Below are 18669 nucleotides of genomic sequence, written 5' to 3'. Positions count from 1 at the left end.
CCTCCTCCGCAGGGCCACCGGAAGTGGTCGGGCGGCGCGCGGCATGCCGGGAAGCGGAGTTCCGCAAGGGGCGCTTCCTGCCCGGCCTATTCCGCGGTGCGTTGAGGTGCTGTGGCGGCGCTGGGCGGGACCGCAGGGGATCCCCTTCTCCGGCCAGGTAGGGGCGGCGAGGCCGTTGGGCTGCGGCGGGAGAAAGGCGGGGGTGGGGTGGGCGGACTTCGCCCGGGAGGCTGGAGGGCCGGGAGAGCCTCCTGCGGGGAAGCCCCCTTCAGGGAGCGCCGAGCGATGGGCTGGCGGAGCTGCCGAGCAGGGGTCCCAGGCGCCCGGGAAGCCCCGCCGAGAGGTCGGGAGCCGGAGGAGGGGGTCGTGTGTGTGTGGGGGAAATCTCCGTTGGAAGAACTCCCCCCCATTCATGGGGGTCCCTGCCCCCCAATTCCAGCGGGCCCTCTTTGTGCAGCTGGGTGCAGACACCGCCTGGGGCTCTTTGGCTCTGCTGGGCTGAAGCGGGGGTGGGGGGATCGGGAGGGCTTCCCCGGTGCTCCCGAGGGAGAGGAGGCGCCCGGGAACAGCCCAAGGAAAGCCCCCCAATGGGGCTGGTGGGGGGGATCAAAGGCCAGCCGTGCACCTAGTCTGCAGGTGGGACGGAGCCAGGGAGACCCACGGCCCCCAAAGCTGGCTGGAAAGGCAGGCCAGTCCGCTTGGCCACTGAGCCAGGAGCAGCTCTTTCTCCGAAGTAGCTGCGCATCTCTTGTCTCCCCGCAGGCATTTCATGTGCTTTTAATCCACGCTATATATTCTTCCCAGCGAGGGGACAATCGTCTCTCAGTGCTAAAGGTTGCCAGGCATTTCATCTGCATTTGCACAAACTTTATTTTCATCGAATGCCACTCTTACATTCAGCAGAACATCTTAAACTCCGCATTCTTGCAAAACTTTCTGAATCCATATCTATTCACTTCATCATGCTCTAACACAGGGGTCTCCAACCTTGGCCACTTTAAGCCTGGAGGACTTCAACTCCCAGAATTCCCCAGCCAGCAAAGCTGGCTGGGGAATTCTGGGAGTTGAAGTCCTCCAGGCTTAAAGTGGCCAAGGTTGGAGACCCCTGCTTTAACACACAGGTGTCAAACTCGTGACACACTGGCCATGCCCGCCCGCGTTTTAGTGAAGGAAAAAAATTGCAATACGTTATGTGACATGAATTTGACACTGCTCGATCACTCATGTCCTGGTCATCTCCCGCTTGGACTGTTGCAATATGCTCTATATGCAGCTACCCCATGCTGGTACAAAAGATGGCCACGCAGCCAATTTTAGGGATCCAAAGAAGTGTACATAACAACGGTGCTCCATGAGCTGTATTGGGTGCCAGTTTGCTTCCGGGTCAAATTCAAGGTGTTGGTTGTGACCCACAAAGCCCTATGTGGCATAGGCCTAGGCTAACTATGAAACTGTCTTTGTCCCATTACATCAGCCCATCCCATCTGGTCAGGCAGGGAAGGTGTGTCGCAGGTCCTGTCAGTTAAAGAACTCCCACTGGCACAGTCTAGGAAGAGGGCCGTTCTCTGCCATTGCTCCCACCTGTGGAATATTCTTACCCTGGCAGTGAGGCAGCCCCCAACTCTCTCTTTCCAAAAAGGAGTGAAGATGTGGCTCTGCGGCCTTGCAGGGGTAGCCCTGGGGAGTACTCCCCCGTGGGCTGGTTAATCCTCCCTTCACCTTTCAACTAATTTTAATTGCTTGCCTCCCCTTAATTTTTTTCAACTTTTATATACACTGTTTTACGTTTTAATGTTTTTCTGTGCACTGTCCAAAGTCCCTCTTTAATGGAGGTGGGCAGTTCAGAAATGTAACAAACAAATATAATATATGACCTTCTGAAACAGAACTACTCCTTTCTTCCCAAAAAGCTTTTGGTGGCTGTTTCTCCCTGGTTCTGTCCCAAACATTTCCTGCTGGGAAATAGCTGAGAATAATATTTTAGAAGGTGTAGAGAAATGCTGTTGATGTCAAGAGGTAGATAACGATATGATTGGCTTTAAAGATGATGAAAATAAAGTGTAAAAATGAAGCTGTTGAACAATTGTAAGGTCGCAATTTAGATGGTATATGTTGAGAGATGTTAAAGCAGCAGTGTCAAATTCATGATGTCACATAACGTATTGCAATTTTTTTCCTTCACTAAAATGCGGGTGGGCATGGCCAGTGTGTCACGAGTTTGACACCTGTGTGTTAAAGCAGGGGTCTCCAGCCTCCTGCTCCCTATCAACACTGGTTGGGATTGACCTTGGAGGAAAGAGGTAAACCAGTGCAGAACTATGCATCCCACCACGAACTCCCTAGGTTGGCCCACCAGGCTACCGTAGTTGATGGTATTGAAAGCCATCGAGGAGAAGAAGAAAAAGGATGGATGCAACACGTGGATCCAGCTCCAGCCAGAGAACATTCATGAGTGTTACCAGTGCCATTTGGGAACCATATCCAGACCTGAAACCTGACTAAAAAGTGTGCAGATAATCCATCTAAAAACTATTTAAAATAGTTTGGTGCTCTTCCAGATGTGAGCAACACCTAAATGGCTGTTACAGAATGCTGAGCAGGTCTCTGCTTTCTCCCTTGACCAGGCCAAAAGGGCTGGGGACAGGGTCCATTGACTGAAGATGAAAGCAGCCTAATGTCATCCCCTGACTCCCATCCTCCATGAGGGGTCCTAGGTTGTGCAACAAGGGTTGTGTCAATGGAAGGGGGCAAATAACACCAGAACAGCTACAGATAAGTTTAGGCTGCCTCTGAGGCAAGATGGGATGAGCCAAAGACTATACAAGTGGTAGAGAAACCGTCTTCTGTGTGAAGGGCCACCAGCCTTCCATGCCTTTTTAGAGCCACTAAGCCCATTGATGGCCCAGTTTGGGGGGGGGGGTGCCTTTTTGTGCCATTGGGCTGCCTTTTTGTGCCAAAAGGGTTGGATTCCATTCATCATCTCTTTTTTTGTAGATAAGAGCCTGCAATTTGTGTTCCTGGCAATGGGCACAAATGAAAGTTTTGAATGAGGAAATCAGCCTAATTGAAACCAGTTGTTCCTCGGGGAACCCCAGTTGCTGTGCCCTCTGATTCTAAAGGAGGTTCTGCCCAGGATGGCGGGTCAGCAGGAGGAGACGGAGCCACTCAAGATCCCCCTGGAGACTTTCGCCAAGAAGTGCTCCAGCAAGACCTACCACAGCGCTGGGCACTCCCAGACCCTGCTGAGTGGCCTGGGGGCTCTCCGGGACCGCGGCATTCTCTTCGATGTTGTTCTGCATGTAGAGGGGAAGACCATCGAGGCTCATCGCATCCTCCTAGCCGCATCCTGTGATTACTTCAGGTCTGTGCCTATGACGAAACTAATTCTGAAATTGCTGGATATGAGCTAGGAGCAGTGGAAAAGTAAAACACGGCTGTTTGAAACTGGCAAACTCTGACTTGATGATTAAGCAAAGCTGCATCTCATTGGATCATTAGATTTAATCAAATTTGTCAAACCAAATTTAGCGTTTGTCTTCCCGCTTCTTACCTGTAATCCTGTTTCTGCCTATTTAAGAAGTATTTGCAAAACATGGGTGTTGCTTGGTCCTTTGCTTTGGCAAGGTTATGTCTGTGTCTTCCTTTACAAAATTCTGCAACGGAATCAGTCAAAGGGAGAATGAAGAAGCTCTTTTCAGTGCAGGATGCTGACATGGCCCGTCAGCCCATAATTAGACAGCCGTACCTAGAAAGAACTTCAAGTAACTAAATCAGTGTATTCTCTTACATAAACAGCTCTCACAACGGGCACCTAAAATTGCAGTGTGCTTTCCTGAAGTTAATTGTGGCACAATTCCTTGGAGGAAACAGCATTTGCTCTCTTCCGTCTCCAGTTGTGCGGGCTGTAGTTGTGCCTCCCTTTAATCTGTAGCTTGGGAGTGTGGGGGCTCAGTGATTATAAATGCTGAGCTTGTCGGTTGGAAAGCTGACAGCCCGGGTTTGAGACCTGAATGCTACACTATGGGGTGAGCTCCCATTACCTGCCCCAGTTCCTGCCCATCTAAGCAGTTCAAAAGCATGCAAGTGCAAGTAGATAAATAGGTACCACTTTGGTGGGAAGGTAACAGCATCCCATGTGCCTCACTGTGTAGTCATGCTGGTCACATGACCACGGAAATATCTTCAGATAATGCTGGCTCCCTCGGCCAAGAGATGGAGATGACTACCACCCCCCCCAGGGTTGGATATGACTGGATTGGAGAAACCTTTATCTTACCTTTTAATCTGTGGACTAAATATGCTCCCTTCCTCCCATGACTTCGTCTCCAGGTCTTCTCTCCCCACCACAATCCTGGCAGTTCTTCCCTTATGCGCCACAGTCTGACACCCTTAAAATGCGAGGGGTGGGATTCCAGATTCTTGAGAACCTCACCTGCACAGAATAGAGCCAAGGTTTTACTTCCTGAAACCGGGAGCATTGGGCACCTGTTCATGCAACCTGGCTTTGAATGGAGTTCCTGGCTCAGGTTCTCTTTGTCATGTACTGAGGCCATGTATTCTGTGCCCTTGTCCTGTGTCTCGGTCATCCTGGTCTCACTCGGGCTCTCAGCTATGGCTTAGCAAAGATGACGACTCAGGGAGAAGTCCCAGAAGTGGCGAGCTGGTTGTGTGCGGAGGAGGCGATGTTGTGGATCCCAGCCTGGCATATCATCCCACGCATGCCTGAGTGGACCATAAGAGTCGGGTCCTCCTGTCAGCACATCTCGCCTTGCCATCTCCATAGGAAAGAGGGCAGTGCAAGGATGAGTTTAAAAACACCGCATTACGGGATTGTTGTCCATTATACTTTTCATTGGGAGAAGTAACTGAAAGAAGATCTTTCCTTTTGCAGGGGAATGTTTGCTGGGGGACTCAGAGAAATGGAACAGGAAGAAATTCATATCCAGGGCATCTCTTACAATGCCATGTGTAAAATCCTGAATTTCATCTATACTTCAGACCTGGAACTTGGCCTCAACAATGTGCAAGAAATTCTCGCTGCATCCTGTCAGCTACAGGTGAGCCTTGGCAGCTCTAAACGAGATGTGAGATGTGTTAGGGAAGGAGGGCAGCTTCTTTATTAAGGGAGATCAGGTAGTTTTGTTGGCCACAACCACACACTCCTCAAGAACGGCACAATGAGCCATACATAGTCCAGGCAGTCAGGGATCTGTCTAACGTGAGCTCCTGGTGTGATGAAAAATGGCTTTAAAAGTTTTGGAACTTTGAAATTCTTTTACGTGATAAAGTAATAAATAAAGATCCCCAAATCCACTGGGACCATAGTGAAATCTGCCTCTATGATCCTCATGAGGGTACCCTATCCCCCCCCCCACACACACATTTTGGATCCTGACGCCTTGCTGTGTGGTAAAGAAAAGTGTCCCAGCTCCCATAAATCTCCCTTTTCTGCCCTTCAGGAAGGCCTCCCCAGTGGATCTCGGCCTGTGGGCAGAATTAGGGAATGCCAGGTAGGAGGGCTGGCCGCTGGTCAAAATGCTGTGCCGTGTCTGGGGATTGTGGCCCTTCTCCAGAGAGGCCCAGTGGTGAAAAAGCCCAAGCTGGGTCCGTAGGTCAGAGGCTTTATAATTGTCCAGCTTGGAAAGCTGGGCCGGTCTAGCCCTCTTGGGGGCCTGTGGTGGGTCCAAGGGGCCTGGATGCTAAAACAGAAGCAGCCCAGAGGCTCCGTCAGGATTGGCAGGAGGATGCCTTGAACTTGGAAGGGCTGCTAGGAAGAGGGAGAGCGGCTCACGGAGGGAAGGGAGTCCCATGATCTCAGGTTGACGGGCAGAAGGAGATACGGCGGGACCGTTCTCAGGGAAAGATGCATGGAGGGCCTTATTCTGGCTCCCTGGGTTCAGCCCTGATGCAGGTCAACAGATCCTCAGCTCCAGGGGCTGCTTCTAAATACCAGGTCATTTTGCAGTAAAAGGGCCTTCCTCATCCAGGATTTTATCATGGAGGAGAGAGTCAGCTTGACGTGCCTACACGAACTAGGATGGACACCCCGCTCTTGGAAGATGCCTCTGCCTGGGTTTCAGGTATGGCAACAGCTGCAGCTCCAGGCAGCAGTGAATTATTATTGCCTTAGGCACTCGGAGGCCCCACAACTTACTGGGTCTGAGATCCTGTTGGTGAGCTTGGGCTCCGGGGCCCCGATGAGATGGTGGCCAGCAGCCTCTCCACAACAAAATGGCTTCCCTTCCTCCATTGGTGGCAGAATTTCCAAGTCTTTGGGCGCTGAGAGATTTTGCGTCCCTCGGCAGCTCAGGCATTCATGGCCACCCCGGATGCGATTCATGCCATCGGGGGCCTGATGTGCACTGGGGGGCCATTTTTGATCTGGGATTGATCTTGAGGTGATGTCTGAATATAGAGAATGAGCGTCCTTGTTGAACTGAGCAGCGATAGAAATAGATGAAATAAATAAAGTTAATGTTGACCCCTTGTCATGGTCTGACCGTTCCCTGACTGCTCTGGATCCCTTTGGGGTGGCTTGGCCCATTAGGGAGGCGATCCTATTCAGTCGGCCTTCCCCAGGCCCCTGAAAGACTCCACTGGGATTCAGAGTGAGCTCCCCGCGGCTCTGCTGCAGAATTCCAACGGAGGCCTTAGTCGCTACCTAGAATGAGAAGGTGACGCCTCTGGGCCTCTCCCTGTTTAGGGATCTCATAGAGTTCGTTGGTTTTTCAAAAGAGCTTTAGGAAATGAAACAACAGAAGAGACACCTGGAGCACCACTGGAGAGAGATGAGGGAATCTGGCCTAACATGTATAAGAGCCTACATTAAGGACCGCGTTGTAGTAATAAAGGTAACAGAATATAATTATTGTTCCACTCTTATTTCATCTGCTGAGTGCTAACCAACAGCTGTAGTTAAGGTGACCTGATCTGAACTAGGAAGAAAGGGGCACGAGGAACATCTGCGGAGCTGCTGGGAGGATTAGACAGCGTCCTTGATGAATAATCACTTGGGCCCTATCTAAGTGTAGCCCCAATTATGCATGTTCTCTGGAGGTGACTCAGACACAAACTGGTTTAGTTATCTGAGAAGAGTGTGAATGCCGTGAAGCTCGAGGTGAACGGGGTCCTCAGAACGGGGTGGCTGTTGGTGAATTAGAGCCATTTCCCCCAAGGTTGGTCAGAGGCCTCCTGGAACGCTAGGACCCAAGCAGTGACAATTTCATTCTTGGGTGGGGGATGTTAAAGAAGCAGTGGTCCATCTCTCCCTCAAAGAGGCATCACTGGACCAACAGTGCTAGGTAATCGCAGAGGGTCTTCGAGGAACCAGATTATCTGGATCCCCTAGCCAGTACCCGGGCATGGCATTGATCCTACCTAGGTATGTCATGAAAGAAATAATGAATCCCTTCTACAGATTTCTTTTACGTGGACCAACTCAGGGTCCTGGGAGTGGGGAACATTGGTATATGTGCACCAGTTGTGCCTGCTGTGGAGATAAAAGGCTACCCACATTCAGACTATTGTAATTCAGCGTACAGTGAATCTGGCTAGAAAGTGGCATTCAGAAGCCCACAATGTGGTGGCACACATGGTCACGGGTGCACTTGGGTACACAGAGTAGCTAGCGTATGAGCTACCCTGGATGCTAAGGGCAAGCCAAGGTGCTGGCCTTCAGCCCTTCGTGGCAAGGAGACAACCATCATTGGTGGTTTCTCTTCTCCCATCCTGTATGTTCTGACAGGATGGGCATGCTTCTGATCCTGTCAATAAAATAACACCACTTTATAGGAACCAGGTTTCTAACCCTGCCTCAGGCACAAAGCCAGCTTGGGGACTTAGGGCTGCTCGTATCCCTCAGCCTCAGGAAACAGCCTATGGCGACCCCCTTGCCAAAAAGCCACCGAGGAAGCTGGTCCTTTGCCCAAGAGCGGAGCCAGGAAGTGAGATGAGCCTGCTGTACAATTATGGCTTGTATGCTTGCTTCGTCTCCTTTGTTGCATTGTATTAACATTTTCTTTACATGGGATTATTTTAATCCTCGTTACCGGCCCAGAGTTGCTTGGCACCTGTAACACAAAATCATTCATTTCAAAAAGCAAGAGATGCCATCCAACAAGGTAATTTCTTCACCATATTTCAGTCTGGTTGACTTCCTAGAAGTATTCAGAATCTGGGTTACATTTGCATTTGTTTTCTCACATAAATTTAGTGTTGGGTATTTGGCATGTTTATTATCCAAGCTTTTGGTAATAAACTTGCAATAATCGTGTTAATATAGATGTCAGAGAATTGGCCCCATGGAAAGCTGCTCGGTTCCTCTCCTATTCTGTTCTTGCTGTTCCCTGTTGCATGGCCCTGATGATTGAAATGGCCGCTACTTGGGAAAAAGGATTAACTGTCCTTTTCTTGCGTGAATGTTCCATGGCTAATGAAGTTTTGTCGGTAGGCTGATCTCAATCCATCAAACAGATGATTTTTTGCAATAGTGAGACTTACAGATTAAGTTTATTTTGATCCAATCTATGAATTTATCAGAAATGTGCAATTACAAAGATGAGGTGCGTTATTTTGAAGGCCCAGAATTGCTCCTTCTCATATCACTTTCCTGTCCCTTTGTGCCTTTCTCCTCCTTTGTAGATCTCTGAGATCATCCAGTTCTGCTGTGACTTCCTCATGCTTTGGGTGGATGATGAGAACATTGTGGACATGTATAGACTGGCTGATCTCTTTGATTTGTGTTACCTGACAGAGAAGCTGGATGCCTACTTTCTGAAAAACTTTGTTACCCTCTCAAAGACAGAGACCTACCGCCAACTTCCCCTGGAGAAGGTCTACGCCCTCCTCAACAGTAACCTCTTGGAGGTGAACTCTGAGAATGAGGTCTACGAAGGGGCCCTCCTTTACCATTACACGCCAGAAGAACTGGAGACAGATCAGGTTTCACTGATGGAGCCTCCTAAGCTGCTGGAGACGGTCCGTTTTCCTCTGATGGAGTTCCAAATTCTGCAGAGACTTCACAACAAGTTAAGTTCCTGTCCGTTAAAGGAGACAGTGGCTAATGCCCTAATGTACCATAAGAACGAGTGCTTCCAGCCGGTGCTTCAGAATATGCATACACAGTTGAGGTCCGAGTTCCACTGTGTGGTAGGCTTTGGGGGGATGCATTCCACCTCATCTACTGCCCTCAGCAACCAAGCCCAGTACTTGAACCCACTTTTGGGCGAATGGAGGCATTTCACAACAGCCTTGTCTCCAAGAATGTCCAATCAGGGAGTAGCTGTCCTCAACAATTTTGTATATCTGATTGGCGGAGATAACAACGTTCGAGGTTTTCGAGCAGAATCCAGATGTTGGAGGTAAGAGAATCCCTTTCAGAAATGTATAAATTGCCCCTATTCCCAGTGCCTGCGATGTCTTCAGCTCCTGGGGAAATAGGCCCAGGGCCCTCCCAACTATCCCAGAGCTGCCTTAAGGCCTAATGGCTCAGTTAGGTTCTAGCTAGGTTCTTCAACACCTCGGGTGGGAAAGATGAGCAGAACCATTTTGGTAATGAAAAGATTGCAAGCCCAACTGTTCTAGTAGTGCGCTGTTTGAACAGAACAAGAAATAGGACGGCTGTTGTGGAACAGAAATGGTTTGGAAGCAGCCAGGGATGGTGACTAACCAGACTGGGGTGGCAGCAGAAGAGAACATACAAGACAAGGGGCCACTGCTCAGTTGCTCAGAGGGAGACAGTTGTGATTTGCACAGGCCGAGTCCAAGAAATGCTGGTGGCCCCCATTAGTCCCTATAATGGGAAATGGGTGGGTGGGCGGAGATTAGAGATGTGCTTGAGACCCCATCCCTCTAACCTCTTGGGGAATCTGTCCGTCCTGTTTCTTTGCAAGGTACGACCCAAGATACAATAAGTGGCTCCAGATCCAGCCCTTGCAGCAGGAGCACGCGGATCTCTCTGTCTGCGCAGTAGGCGGGGCGATCTATGCGGTGGCTGGGCGCAACTACCGGCAGGACCTTCGAGAGGTGGAAAAATACAACCCCCAAACCAACAGCTGGGAATACGTGGCTTCTCTCCAGAAGGAGGTAAGGAGGGAGGGGCGGGCAGCTCTTTGGCCTGAAGGCCGCCCCCCCTTCCCCGGAGACGATGAGTGCCGTGCCTAGTTGGGCTGGCAGGCTGACCCATCTGGCAGTTGGGTAGGAGTCTTGCCCAAAAATCTCTCCTTGGATGGAATGGCCCCACTGAACGTGGCTGCGTCCCTGATCTGGACAAGGCCCTCGCTAGGGGTATCCGGGGTGGGGGGTGAGGAGGAAAAAGCTTTGGACGCCCCAGCCCTGCCCACCTGGTGGAACTTAGTGGAACCTCAGGCCTCGCCCTGTTAGCGGAGGACCAGTTCTGAATGCAAAAGCAATCCGGGGCTGCTTGCCTCTCAGGGGTTAAGCGTGACGCTCAGTCCCAGGGTAATTTGCCTGGCCAAATGCAAAATTGCTTCTGGGGTCTTCATGGAGGGTTTTTATTCTCTGCCCTTTGCCAGCTCCCAGGGGGCTTAGAGTCAAGGTGCAATGAAACGCTGAATATGAAACGGTTACCATAGGCCAAAAACGGAGTTAAATCTCCCTGGCAATTTTAAAAAGATAAACTTAATTAGTTAGGAAAAATCAGGGTCTTGCCTACCAGGTAAACTGAAGGCAGCACAGTACAGGCAGGCCTCACTTAACCCTGGCAATGAGCTTGTCCTATACATCCTTTCAAAGATTTGAATTAGTTAACTCCCATCATCACATCTCCAGGAGATACATAGGTCACATCAAATGAGGGAGTCAGACAGTATCTCAGTCTATATGTCAAGCAAGAAGTTGATAGTTCAGTACAGGCAGGGTGTAGCCATTGGAATGGGCTAGCAGGTCCATTTCAGTTGTCACTTGGTTCTGAGAATGAAACAAGGCAGTAAGCATCCGTCAACAGTTACTGAGTTTGCAAGGGGCTCAGTAGCCGTTGTTGAATTCTTGGTCTCCATATAGAAGCTGTCCTTTTATAGTGATAGGACTGCTTAGACTTCCTACCAAACTTGTTTGTAAATCTCAGCGCTCTGAGAGGGGTTTCTTAACAGAAGGATTCTTAAACTTCGCAACTTTATAAACACAACTTTTTTAATTGGAGACCTTTTAATCAACTCTTTTTCCTGCCGATAAAATGATTTTTTCCCCATCAAATGAATGAGTTGCTTATTTTTATATAATTACCGAAATCTGGGTTTTACTTTGAAGATAGCCATTGTCATTTACCAAAGGCAGCTTCTCTTAAACTTCTGCAACTTTCAAAACACTGGTAAACTCCTAAGATGCTTTTGGTGAGATCATGGCCACGGCCCATCTTGTTTGCTCCTTCCAGCTTGGTAGCTCTCCTGCCTTGTCCATTGTGAGGGTCCCAAGTTTGCATAGAAACTTTGTGCCTCCCAGGTGTGATTATAAGGACACAAACAATTCTCAACCGTTACATAAGTTCTCTCCACTGCTTTGCACTCAGCATACGTTTGCATCAAGCTGTGTGGAAAACACGTGTGGATGGCATTCTGGCATCCCTCTCTCTTGTTCAATTTAAGAAAGGCTCATTTATTCAAGAATCAACTATTTGTTCTCAGACCTGATTTGGCTAGATTAGCCTCTAATGTAAACAGGAAAAGAAGCCATATATGCACAGTGAAGTCAAAGCCTTTATACAGGTCTGTGCTCCAGGTTTAAAGTGAGTTTTGTCCTTCCATTTTTCCAGGTCAGTGTCACCTAATCCATAGTGACAGTTTAAGAACCACTTGCCTAATAGATTTGTTATACGAGTCCTTTTTTTCTAAGTTTTTCACAGGATTTCATCAGACTTTTTTTGTTCAGTTGTTTCCACTGGACGGAAGTTGCGTTTTTAATATCTCCTCCTATAAAAATTCATCTTGGCCTCCTCTCCTCACTGCCTTTTCCCGCTCTGACTTTTATCAAAAACTTGCCTCTAAAACTCTGCGTTCAGTTTCCGTTTTCCTTCCGTTTAACAGCTCCAGCCTTCTGTGCTGAGCCTTCCCAGGGCTGCTGCTACTTCCACTTTTCAGTGAGGCCTCTCCTATTAACCCAAGGGCAGCTGAGGCTTTTAGCCTTTCCTCCCCCTTTTGAAAGAAAAAAAGCTGCAGGAAGCGAGAGCAGAAATTCTATGGAAGGACCATGCTTGGACCGTTTTGTGCCATCCTGGGATTTTCATTCCAAAGTCAGCAGCTGTTCTGCTGCTTAGAACCTCATGCTTCCATCCAGAAGGGGACTCTTTACATCACAACCCATTGTGCTTCGGGAAAAGATAGTTGTCGTTTCCATGCCTGATTTTACAGTATACAAGTTGTACAGTACACAAGCAATAGGCTGATTCTGTAAACCGTTTAGAGAGGGCTCTAAAGGAGTGTGAAGCGGTATATAAGTCCAAGTACTGGCGCTATTGCTCTTCCTTTTCCCTCTCCTTCCTTCTATCCATCCATCCATCCATCCATTCTGCCCGCTGCCAGGAATTCAATCCTGACCAGATCAAGGTTGACTCAGCCTTCCATCCTGCCAAGATTGGTAAAAGGAGGAGCCAGATTGTTGGGGGCAATACGCTGACTCTGTAAACTGCTTAGAGAGGGCTGTGAAGCACTGCGAAGTGGTATTTATAAGTCTAAGTGCTATTGCTATCGAAAATTTAAAAATTCAGTTAAAAGAAAACTAACCAGGAGGGGGAGGGAGGGAGGGAGCAAAGCGCACATGGAGAGTTGGATTGTTCTCTACTCCAAAAGTGCCATACACTCCACTGGCACAGCCATGTCTCCGGGGCCTTTTGGAAGACCAAAAAGGTGAATGAGGATCTCACCTCAGGGGGCCTGAGGTTCCAGAATCAGCCTCTTCTTTCTATACTCCCACCAGTGAAAATCCTTGGCGGATGGAATCTGCAGCCTGGCCCTTCTGCTGGCACAGGTGGGGCAGGCTATTCCCATCAGGCTGAGCTGGTTCCTCCAATTGCCTGGACCCTTGCTATGAAACTCTTTTAAGAGCAATAACCAGCACTTGGAATTAGACCTGGAAGCAAACTGGCACCCGCAGAACAGAGGTATAATATGGGCCACCCTCGAGGCACCAAGGCCTGAACCAGCCTGGGCAGCTGCATTCTGCACCAGCTGAAACTTTCAGATTACTCTTCGAGAGTAGCCCCATGTAGAGCACATTGCAGTAGTCTAAGTGTGAGAGAACCAGGCTTGGATGACTGAGCACAGGGACTCCGTATCCAGGAAAGGGCACAACTAGCACACAATGTGAAGTTGTGCAAAGGCTCCCCTTGCCACGACTGCCACCTGCTCATGGAGTCCCGGAGAACCCCCAGATTGCACACGGCGTCTGCCCGGGGTAGTACAACCCCCATCCAGAACTAAAGATATTAAAGTCCTGGAAGCACCACATGCCCAAAGCCACACTCGCTTACCAGGGTTCAGCTGAAATCTGTTGTGCCCCCTCCCCCATCCAGACCCTCACGGCCTCCAGGCACTGCAAGAGGGCAGCAATCATTTGGGTCATCCAGGATAGTATTGTCAATATTGAGTTTCATCGGGGCTCTAAAGGAACCTCCTCCCATGGCGGAGAACAATCTCGCTCCGAGGCTTCATGCAAATGTTAAAAAGGACCAGCGAGAGTGCCAGGGCCTGCAAGCAGCTGTAGGCTGAACCTCTCATTCCCTAACGACCCCGACTGGAGCCCGTCTTGGAGAAAGGAGCCAAACCAATGCAAGGCTGCACTGCCCAGCCCATAGGGGATACTATGCTCAATAGTCTTGAAAGCTGACGAGAGGTCAAGGAGAGCAAGGATGGATGCACTACCCCCATCCACAGTTACTGATTACTTAGCACCATTCATCTTCATTCATGCATGGGTTTGCGTGGTGTGTGTGTGTGTGCTGCTACGCTTAAGAAAGACTCCCAGCCATCTACAACGCGGGGGATGGCAACGTGAGTTGCGGTTGTCACATTGCCATCAGTGATGTATCGCAGTGTTTTTCCCCTTCGCAGAGCTGGGGTGGGTGTGGCCTGCAAATGACACATCCAGCCCAGGGGCTGCCCGTTTGGATACCCCTGACCTACAACATCAAAATCAAAAGTACTCACAAAGCAAATATTTGTGATAAAGTTGCCCTCGTTCGTGTTTTGATTCCCCCCAGCCTTGTTGATTTCAGGATAGCTCCGATGTTCGTGGTCTCCATGGCAACCACGGATGTATCACAAGTCATCAGTAGCCCAGCACCTGTCAAAAGCGACACAGTAGATCTGGTGTATGTCTGAGTTAGGTTATGGGAGATATAAACCCCAGTCATGCCATGAGAGATCTGTCTTCGATTGCTTTTGAATTCACTGGTATCCCTCTCTCCCCTGCAGGGAGTTAAGGCTATTTGATCAACCCACTCCACACGAATAATGGACCCCATGGATTTCCAGAGGAAGCTTGGTGGGTGGCTTGACTGAGGCCTTAGGCACCGCCTGGAACGGGTGAATGGTTGGGGTCTTGGGGCCTAGACTGTCTACTATTGACCTCCCCCCTTTCCTAAGAGGTCTGTAGGGGACATGCATAAGTGCACCAGCGTCCCTGTCCTATTGTTTCTTTTATTTTTTTTATTTTTCTTACATGTATCCATGTGTTCATAACCATGTTTTTACTTATACCTATTATCTTGTAAGCAATTGACAAAAATAAATAAATAAATAAATAAATAACATATCACCCCTCCGCTTTGAGGAATATTCCAAGTATTTTGGAGTTGGGCTTTAGCTGGGCAAGCCTGATTCCTGGGGCTTTGTCCTGTGGCACGATCTGGGATGAGCTGGTGATTCTTGAAGAAATAGAGTTTATGAACCACCAAGATGGTCACATGCTTGTTAGATCTTGATCTCTTCTGGGTTGTAAAGATGCTGTCAGTCTGTGCTCCATTCAAAATCCAAGAAAGAAATACTTGAGACTCCATAGATTAGAGGAAAGAAATCTTTTACTGAAGATTGAAGTGGTAGCTTCAGGTAAAATTCTGAATCTAAGAAATTAGGCGCGCAGATCACATATACAAAGGGATGGAATTGTTCCCACCCCCCAAAGTTCAAAAGATTCTTCCAATTAAAAGTTCTGGATATGGTCATGTGGGCATCTTCAGGTGGTGATGAGGCCTCTGTCCGTTGACCTTGACATATTTTGATAAAGATTTGCAGTTGCGCAGAGAAGAGAAAGGCTAAGCAAGGAATAGAAACTTAAGAGCAGGGATTTATACTCCCCCCCCCACACTCCTCATTTATACAACACAAGAATGTAACACCTCCAGCTCTCTTCCCAGACACAACCCCTCCCCCGTTACTTATGGCAGCCGAAAGATGCAAAGCAGTAGGAAAGATCTTGAAGACTGACAGATGCCCTGGACTATGGGACCTGAGGCTGTGGCGTTGCCCTCTGTGAAGGTTGTTGAGAAGGTGGTCCCTGTAGCTGCAGGGAATCCTGGCAGAAGCGATCTGCATCTTACTTCAATGCGTAGAGTGGCTAGACTACTGTAGGATGTAACTTGGGGTGCAGAAGGGGGTTGGCTATGGAGATGCAGGTTGCATTTGAGATAGTTTACAGATGTTATCCATTGACAATTGTGACGTGTTAAAACCCCAGTGTATTGATTGAGAACTTCTGAGCGTATGCCTTTTAATAAAACACGCCAGTCAGAAAAGGAGCTACGGGACTCCAGATTTATTTATTTTTTTACTATCAGGGCTAACGCGGCTGCCCTCCTGTGTTTTCCCAGAGTACCTAAAGGTCCATTGAGGGCATTGCTGCCGAAAATCGTGAAAATTAAGAAACTTGGCGAGGGGCATGGTGGGGGAAGAGAAGACCAAGGGTGCTAGTCTCCCTCTCTACTACTTGTCACTTTCTGTCCCATTGATACAGGTCTATGCCCATGCAGGAGCAGAACTGGAAGGCAAGATCTACATCACTTGCGGGAGGCGAGGAGAAGAGTACCTCAAAGAGTTGCAGTGCTACGACCCGGCCACCGATCGCTGGGACGCCTTAAGCGACAGTCCCGTCAGGAGAGCCTGGCACGGGATGGCTGCGCTGCTGGGAAGGCTGTACGTGATTGGAGGCAGTAACAACGACTCCGGCTACAGAAGAGATGTTCACGAGGTGAGGCAGCCTTTGGCTTGGCTAACGGCGCTTTGATTGCATGCTGCTGATACCCTGTTTCCCTGAAAAATACGACCTACCCTGAAAGTAAGCCCTACCTTGATTTTTCCATGTGCACCCAATATAAGCCATAACTACCCCCCCCCCCAATAAGCCCTAATTAAGATCCCGCCCACTACAGAGTGCACGGGTAAAAACTAAGCTAGGGTGGGGACGGGGGGGTTGGAGCTACCCTCGCACACTTGTAGCCAGTCCTCGCACACCCTGACACCTGCCTTGCCAGCCTGTTTCTTCTGCAGCCAGCAAGGCTTTCCTAAAGGCCTCTGTGGCTGATAAAAGAGCCGCAGATAGATCTGGAGCCCTGTTATCGGCTGCAGAGGCCTTCAGAAAAGCTTGCTGGCCACAGAAGAAATGGGCTGGCAGCGCCTCCGACAGCAAAAAGGAGGCGAGGGGCGATGCATGCAAGCGTGGTTTGTCAGTGGATGAAATTCCTCGAAAATAAGACCTGGTGCCTTTTTTGGTAGCAAAAAATATATATAAGACGGGGTCTTATTTTCAGGGAAACAAGGTATTTAGAAGACTTGCGTAGCTTAACGGCCAAATAGAAACACCAAGCGCCCCCAGAATACAAAACACTCGCATATATTACTTGAAACTATGAACCCAATATGCCAATAAATTTATCATCCAATCCCCATGTCCCCCAGTCATTCCCCAAACGCCCTTCAAGAAATTCTGGAAGATCAGCCTCGCTTCCACAGGGAACCTCCCTCCCAGCTAAAGATGCCATGCCTGAAGAACACACATTCTGGCTTCAGGTATAAAAAACACCAAAACGGAGCTGGCGGAGAACCCTCCTTTGCTAGGTTCAGCTTCAAACCTGTTTTGTCCCATCCAGACTGGGGCAAAATCTCTGGACCCGGACAGCACCTCCAACTAAATTTTGGGTGGTGGGGGTGAGCTCCATAGATTTTCCTTCCTTGGGGAAATTTGCAACTGAAATAGGAATAGAGACATTGTAGGCCCATGACACCAAATCCTAGCCCCGTGAGCAGAGGTGGGATTCAAATTGGTTTACCGCTAGTTTGGTAGCCGTGGCTTGGTGGGTGTGCTTCGTGTGTGCGCAGAGGCGTTCCTACTGACCTTCTCCTGCACTGCAGGGAGCCTGTGCCCAGTGCACGAAGGAAAGAGCAGCTGAAGCAGCAAGGGCAACTCGGGAGTAAGCCTGGAAGGTGATTGCCCCTCCCATAAGGGATAAAAACCAGCCCTCGGGGATGTGTTCTTTGCAGGAAGCAAAGAATTTCTTTAGACTCTGAGTCCGTTGAAGCCCTGCGAACTTCGGTTTGTTTATCAGCAATTAGACTTCTGTTCTTGGCAGCCTTTCACAACCTTGAAAGGGCTTGCTTTCATCTCAGACAATTAAATTTAAATGACTCTTGGCTGGGAATGCACAAAATTACCAGCACCACATTAAAAGGTTTGCTTTGATAGAGTTTGCGTTTGTTTAGTTTGAACAAGGCTTGGGTCAGAACAGTTGTTCCCAAATGCTCTTCCTAAAACGACCACTCTTTTTAATGTTGTTTTCTGTAGGTTGCTTGCTATACCCCAAGCACTTCTCAGTGGACAACTGTCCGTCCTCTTCATGCCGGCCACGGTGAGCCTGGCATTGCTGTCCTGGGCCACAGGATTTACGTCTTGGGAGGGAGGTCTCATAACCGTGGGATCTGCATGGACTACGTTCACGTCTACGACGCCGAGAGAGACTGCTGGGAAGAGGGTCCCCAGTTGGAAGATGACATTTCCGGGATGGCGGCCTGCATCCTTACTTTACCAAGGGCGGTTCTTACAGAAGGCGAAACGGGTGTGTCTGACGGACAACGCAAGAGAGTCCAGGATTACTCGGGTGTGTCTGCCGAGGTCCTGAGAATATTAGACTGGGAGGAATTTGAGAGTATGAATGATGATTAGACATTATTTTTGGGGTTGGCTTTTCTTATTTGGACTGCCATCAGAGGAAGCCTGGTGCCATTTAGAAAGCGAAAGCCCTTCGCAAGAAGCCTTTTAGGGCACAGTTCATTAAACGGAGGAAGGTTCTTCGATGAGAAGCGAAGCATCCTCTTCCTTAAGGAAAACATCAGTCCAATTGCCTTTTGCAAAAGCACTTTTGAGACACCATGACCTGAATGACTGAGAATATCTCCATAGATGTACAGCTCATTGCTTGGCCAGTGGAAAACTTCCAGGAAAAAAAAGACAGTGTAAGTCCTTGATCTTCAAATTATTTGCTGACTGGAACAAACCTCACAAGTTTAACAGTAAAACAGATGCATCGAATTAACCAGCTACTAAAAGCTTACCGTGTTGCTTAATTCGTCACAGAATCTGCATTAAAGGTTGTTTGGCATAATATTTTTTGGCTTTGTTGCACACAACCGTGGCTCCATGTCTTCATTACCACGCCTGATCATCTCTGCA

At 49.0% G+C, this 18669-nt stretch overlaps 1 protein-coding gene across 3 annotated transcripts; it reads left to right on the top strand.

The window, feature by feature from the left end:
• Window positions 1-30: 30 nt before the first annotated feature.
• On the top strand, window positions 31-18626 carry KLHL22 (kelch like family member 22). 3 transcript variants are annotated; one of them, XM_087942999.1, is made up of 8 exons: window positions 31-157; window positions 2995-3361; window positions 4892-5057; window positions 6736-6851; window positions 8641-9359; window positions 9891-10083; window positions 15961-16194; window positions 17785-18626. In XM_087942999.1, exons 4-8 carry the CDS (start codon window positions 6747-6749, stop codon window positions 18160-18162), a joined length of 1629 nt encoding a protein of 542 aa, XP_087799125.1. In that variant the 5' UTR covers window positions 31-157; window positions 2995-3361; window positions 4892-5057; window positions 6736-6746; the 3' UTR covers window positions 18163-18626. The 3 variants fall into 3 exon arrangements, with proteins under 3 accessions (XP_087799125.1, XP_026538670.1, XP_087799126.1); XM_026682885.2 differs by lacking the exon at window positions 6736-6851; XM_087943000.1 differs by lacking the exons at window positions 31-157; window positions 2995-3361 and having other exon boundaries at window positions 4974-5057; window positions 6738-6851.
• The last annotated feature ends 43 nt before the right edge of the window (window positions 18627-18669 follow it).

Source organism: Notechis scutatus, chromosome 13, assembly GCF_049901735.1.
Source record: "Notechis scutatus isolate UNSWTSFEM ecotype Mainland chromosome 13, rNotScu1.2, whole genome shotgun sequence".
NCBI classification, from domain to species: Eukaryota; Metazoa; Chordata; class Lepidosauria; order Squamata; family Elapidae; genus Notechis; species Notechis scutatus.
This window is presented reverse-complemented; position numbering and strand designations above follow the sequence as displayed.